The sequence below is a fragment of the Neoarius graeffei genome, chromosome 25, assembly GCF_027579695.1.
Source record: "Neoarius graeffei isolate fNeoGra1 chromosome 25, fNeoGra1.pri, whole genome shotgun sequence".
Lineage (NCBI taxonomy): Eukaryota > Metazoa > Chordata > Actinopteri > Siluriformes > Ariidae > Neoarius > Neoarius graeffei.
The window spans coordinates 36,774,199-36,780,267 of NC_083593.1; the positions used below are offsets into that span (position 1 = coordinate 36,774,199).

The 6,069-nt window shown below is 43.0% G+C and overlaps 1 protein-coding gene across 1 annotated transcript in view; it reads right to left on the reverse strand.

Moving 5' to 3' along the window:
• The window catches only part of lmnb1 (lamin B1), a 48,113-nt gene extending 42,567 nt beyond the window's left edge, over positions 1 to 5,546 (reverse strand). Inside the window, exon 1 of the mRNA XM_060909196.1 lies at positions 4,887 to 5,546. Within this exon, the coding sequence (XP_060765179.1) occupies positions 4,887 to 5,257 (371 nt within the window). The 5' untranslated portion in view covers positions 5,258 to 5,546. The remainder of the gene's footprint in view (positions 1 to 4,886) is intronic.
• Between the last annotated feature and the right edge of the window lie 523 nt (positions 5,547 to 6,069).

The window sequence follows — 6,069 nt, forward strand, 5'->3', positions numbered from 1 at the left end:
TTCAAGCAAGTCCAGTTGCTCTCTTACCACCCACAGTTTACTATGACCTGGATGACGGAGAATCTTCACAGAAACAAAATCTTTATGCAAGACAAATTCAGTGCGTTTACATGCACACTAATATTCCAAATATGACATGGGGAATTTGATACGGGTCATGTAAACGGCATATTCTGAATTTAACACTCATGTCGATATTCAGGTTTTAGGAGAATTTAACAGACACGTACATAGAGCAGATTTGGAATATGCATCTGAATTCTGGGTTTAATCGCAGTTTCTAACACGCAGCCTTTTACCCGTTTACCCTCTGTAGGGCAATAATGCTAGAAAGGGCATGGCTGTAGTTTGTTATGGTGCATTTTATATTAGAGTATACATGGCTTCACGTAAATAGGAATATTCAGTTTCAGCAGCCATGTAAATAGCATCGGAGGAATACCGTCTTACAGAATAACAGCCAAAAAATAAAGTAACATTTGTGCAGGCAAGTGCAGTGAGTCTCTTAGCTGACCAAAGTCAGTCAATGATCTTTAAAACCACCAACCTTGAATACAGCCGTTTTCAGGCAAACAGGCAAACCACACAAAACCAGTTCTCATGCTTTGGGATGCTCATACCAGCAGGTGTGCATGGTCAGGGTAAACAAGACATGGAGGAAGTGCAACCAAATGAATCGGCCATTTGCAGGAATTGGTCATGTCAATTTTCCCCATAGCAACAAGCCCGTGGTGGGCAAGCTAACTTGACATTCCTTGACAACCATAAGAGTTTGACTGGCGATGAGAAGCAATCCATTTCTATAATAGCTGGTTTTACCTTTTCTACTGTCTTTTTTGACCCGAATTTTCCTGTGTACTTGGAAAAAGTTTGTGGTTTTAACTTCTGTCGCAAGTTAAAGCAAATCATTGGCCGTAAGAGATTTTTGGACTCAAGTTGGTCGCCGCCAAAAGAAATTCACGTGCGAAATGGCAAATTTCTCGGGTACATTTATAACTTCTCCGTTTCTACCTTTATCATTCGCTTAATGTGTGAAGATTCTTGAAAATAGATACAGATATCTCTGCAGATGTGTTTTTAGCCGATAAGCAGCAGATTTATTTGCATCATGATTCACTTTAACTTACGACAGAAGTTAAAACCACAAACTTTTTCCAAGTACACACGAAAATTCAGGTTTTAAAAGTATAAAAAGATAAAAACAGCCATTATAGAAATGGATTGCTTCGCATTGCCAGTCAAACTCTTATGGTTGTCAAGGAATGTCAAGTTATGGCCCTTTTCCACTACCCTTTTTCAGCTCACTTCAGCCCGACACGGCTCGCGTTTCGACTACCAAAAAACAGCACGACTCAGCTCGCTTCAGCCCTGCTTAGCCCCTAAAACTCGCACCGTTTTGGAGTGGGGCTGAAGCGAGCCAAACCGTGCCGAGTGAGGCTGGGGGCGTGAGCAGACACTCCCCTGTGCACTGATTGGTGAGGAGGAGTGTCCTCACATGCCCACACACACCCCGCGAGCACGCTGGGATCTGTAAACACCATAAACCCGGAAGAAGGAGAATTACGAGAATTATGAAGCCTTATGCGCCTCGCCTCATCTATACGCTCTTGCCAGTATCTGTTGGCGTTGTCGGTGACAACAAGCCACAGCACCAAGACCAGCAACACTAACGACTCCATGTCCTCCATGTTTATTGTTTACTATTCGGGTCGTGAGACTACCGCTTAAAAGCTCACTGATGTCACTGTTTGCGCTGCTTAACGACATCACGTAACGTCCACCCACTTTCGCTAACTCCACCCAATGTATCCACCCACTTCCAGCCAGCACGGTTCAGCGCGGTTGTAGTCGAAATGCAACTCCAACAGCCCCGCTCAGCTCGACTCAGCCCGGCACAGCTCAGCCCGACTCAGCCGCGTTTGTAGTGGAAAAGCGGCATTAGCTTGCCCACCACAGGCTTGTTGCTATGGGGAAAACTGACACGTGACCAATTCCTGCAAATGGCCTATTCACCCATTTGTTTTCTTTTTGTTGACAGATGAGTCAATTAACGTTTTGCACCCCCCAGGTTAAAATGACCTAAAGGTGCATATTCTGGACCAATTTTGTTTTTTATATGAAAGAATGTCCCTTTACACACTCACCCAGAATGGTAATTTTGCACAAGGCCATCTGCCTACAACAGAAAATAAATAAAATAAAACTTGTCTGGGGAAAAAAAAAAAAAAAAAAAAATCCCAAGAGAGTCTGGAGCCAGATTCGTGACGTTACCTGCAGAAGCGCCAGCAGGCCGCACGAGCTTGCACGGTTTCAGTGCACAGCCTGTGTAGGCCAAGCGCTCCCATTTCTCTCTCATTGTCCGGTCTTTTGGAAAACTATGAGTGTTAATCCTGTCAAGACTGGTGTTGCTACACCCTCCTACGTTACATCTGTTAACCATTTTAATAATTACATGAGAACGTTGAAATTTGCAGAAAACCACCAGGTCGTTTTCTCAAACAAACCAGTGCTGACATAGGATTCAGAGGGAGGCGTCCCACACACGACGTCACGAAAATCAATGTTTCCTGGGAAATCCAAATGCCAAGTTTTTTCAGAGGCGGACCAATTTGCCTCAAATGCCTGGATTTCAACTGAATTTTTCTGGTATTGCGCAAGGTAAAAAAAATTGCACAAAATGTGAGAGATATTTGACCAAAGTTTAATATAAAACAGGAGAATTACATTGATCTTGCTCCTGAATTTACCCATGATATGCACTTTAAGTAAGCTCAAACTAAAAAGGGGTTTTATTTTGGCTTCACGGTGCACAGGGAGCCCAAAATCAGGTCTTATTAGAAGCTGGAGTGAAGCGTAAATTTTATGTGTGATGGAGAGGCTGAGCTGTATCTGTGCACATATTTGAATTTTGCCGGTTTTGTTGGTACTAAGTCCACTTTGAGAAGAAGTCATAATTAAGAAAAAAAAAAGACCAAGTGAAGAATACTTTTGACTTGATTTTTCAAGGATGTGACCGATATTTGACCAAAGTTTAATATAAAATAGGAGAACTGCATTGATCTTGCTGCTGAATTTACCTATGCACTTTAAGCTGGATAATAAAGACAGACGGATGGTTGATGCACAAAAAAGCGGGGTAAATTTCTCCTTTTCAGTGTTCAGCAGAGAAAATGAGAAGCATAGAGATGTATATGGCTCCACTTCTCGTCTCGTCTTCTTCCGCTTATCCGGGACCGGGTCGCGGAGGCAGCAGTCTAAGCACGGAAGCCCAAACTTCCCTTTCCCCAGACACCTCGGCAAGAACACCGAGGCGTTCCCAGGCCAGCCGAGAGACATAGTCCCTCCAGCGTGTCCTGGGTCTTCCCCGGGGCCTCCTCCCGGGGGGACATGCCTGGAACACCTCCCCAGGGAGGCGTCCAGGAGGCATCCGAAAAAGATGCCCGAGCCACCTCAGCTGGTTCCTCTCGATGTGGAGGAGCAGCGGCTCTACTCCGAGCTCCTCCCGAGTGACTGTGCTTCTCACCCTATCTCTAAGTCTATCTCTAAGTCTAAGTATCTTGCGGATACAAGCGGCTGAAATGAGTTTCCTTCGCAGGGTGGCTGGGCGCTCCCTTAGAGATAGGGCTCCACTTGTATATAAATAAAAAACCAATTTGACCTGAAGAGCACACAAGGGTTAAAATAAGGGTTGTTTTACAAACAGGGTACAAAGTTTGTGTCACAGGGGTCCAAAATTCAAATTGATTCAAACTGGTTCTTGTACCAGTTTTTAAGTGGAGGACAAGTTAAAGAACAGATAGGCATGTGTAATAGTTTGTATTATAACAAGATTAAGTGTAGCTTTAAGCAGGGCTGGGAGAAACAAATGAAGTGATTCTCAGAGAGGACATTTTTTTTCTTTTGGACAAATCAGAATCCACTACTTCCATAGTGCTTTTAAATATAAGGCTGTAAGCTTTGTGTTAGTTGTCTCTAATATTTATGTCCCAATCTATCTTGACCACATTTTAGATATATGTTATTTTATATTGAAAAATTAGCTGTCTCAGAGGGGGCTTTTTTTTTTGACACAATTACACACTAATTTGATCGAAATAGTCTGAAAACTTACTGGCATTCAACATTAAAACTTAACTATGTTTCCAATGATATGGAACCAAATATTTGTTTTATGGTATAAAGAATGATTTAACTTAAGTGCATCCCTTTTGGAGCTACCTGTGGTCAAAAAGCACTTTTTCTAAATGACACGAGTAATTTTGCTAAATATATGACATATATTGCCATACAGTCACCAAAAATAACGTTATCACCAATTTTTTTTTTGCATGGTAAATAGAGCTATCACAGGGCTACAATAAACAACCAAGTTTATTTAGTCAAGCCTTTTGATATTGAAGATGATAAGTGTTAAATGTGATTTTTAGCTTGCGTTCCCTGATTGTAGAACACACAGACCACGTGTCCAGAATAATTCTCTTTTGGTGCTTAGTTTTCAATCCCAGTTCACTCGAGGCTGGAAGTGATTTCCCCTCCCCCACAGCCACCAAAGGTGTGGCAGTTGGAAAAGTCCAAACTTCATTATGCTTGGGATGTGAACTGATAACCTGTGCAAGTGCTAAGCTCGAATTTCTCCTTCACTACAGTGACTCGACTCAATCTCTGGACTTGATCTCGAAGTTTTCCACTTGAGCTGCGCTGTCAGTTGAGCCTGTAGAGCTGCGCGCACACTAACCCGACGCCGCTCTGTGTGTAACCGCAGAGCGGCCATTCCTCACACGCTACAAATGGCGGGCCATTTTGAAAGCTCAAGCACGAGGAAGCGCTCCCTGCACTGGCTGCTTAAAGAAAGAGAAAAGACGCGTACGAGTAGAAACCTCACTCACTTCTGCACGAGTTGTTCGTGCTCGGTTCGGAGTTTTCCCAGCTCGATCTGCAGCCTGGCCCGCTCTTTCGCCGTGTCGTCCAGAGAGCGCCGCGCGTCCGCCAGCTCGGTCTCATAGAGGGACTTGAGGCCGGTCAGCTCCCGGCTCCTCACCTCTTCCTTCTCAGAAATCTGCAGGTGAAGAACGCTGTTCTCAGACTCCAGACTCCGGACTTTGTCGATGTAAGTGGCCAGGCGGTCGTTGAGGTGGCTCAGCTCCTCTTTCTCCTGCAGCCTGGTGATCCTCGTGGGGCTCAAAGGAGTGCCTCCTCCTCCGCTGCTCGCCCGGGTGCTTATTCTGTGGCCGGCCGGGGTAGAAGTAGCGGTCGCCATGGTGAAATAAAATATCCTGAAGTTTTGACTGGACGATACGAACCGCTACTCAGCTGGAAATGCTAAAAATCTCAGCTAACAGCACGACGTTTAAAAAAAAAACCGACCAAGAATGCGCTTATATATAAAGCTAAAGGTCCAGAAAAGCATATATTGGCTTAAAGAGTTCTACAGAACCGCCCAGCTAACATTTAAGCCACCTAATATTAACCAAAACACATGAAAATAAACCGCACAAAGCTGCCACAAACACCTCACTTTGTGCTCCAGACGAATGAAAGAATGGGCCTGACTAACATGGCCGCTAATAATATGCGTCGGTCATGTGATCAAGACAGACCAATCACGATTCCCGACGCAGCTCAACGTTTTCAACTGAGCGCTCGAGACAAAATTCAAAATTTTTTGGAATGCAGTTTGCTTTGCGCCAATAATTCTGAAGCACGTGGTACAGAGATCAGGAAAAGCCACACGCCAGGCAGCACACATCCTCTGGGGTAATATTACTGATTCTCAGTTTGACCAGGCATTTTAGAAAATCTAGAATAATACTTTGTCACTTTATGTACTAAAATAATTAAGAAAAATAATCTAGAATAATACTTTGTCATTTTATGTACTAAAATAATTATGAAAATAATCTAGAATCATACTTTGTCACTTTATGTACTAAAATAATTACGAAAAATAATCTAGAATAACTGTCACTTTATGTACATAAATAATTAAGAAAAATAATCTAGAATAATACTGTCACTTTATGCACTAAAATAATTAAGAAAAATAATCTAGAATAATACTTTGTCACTTTA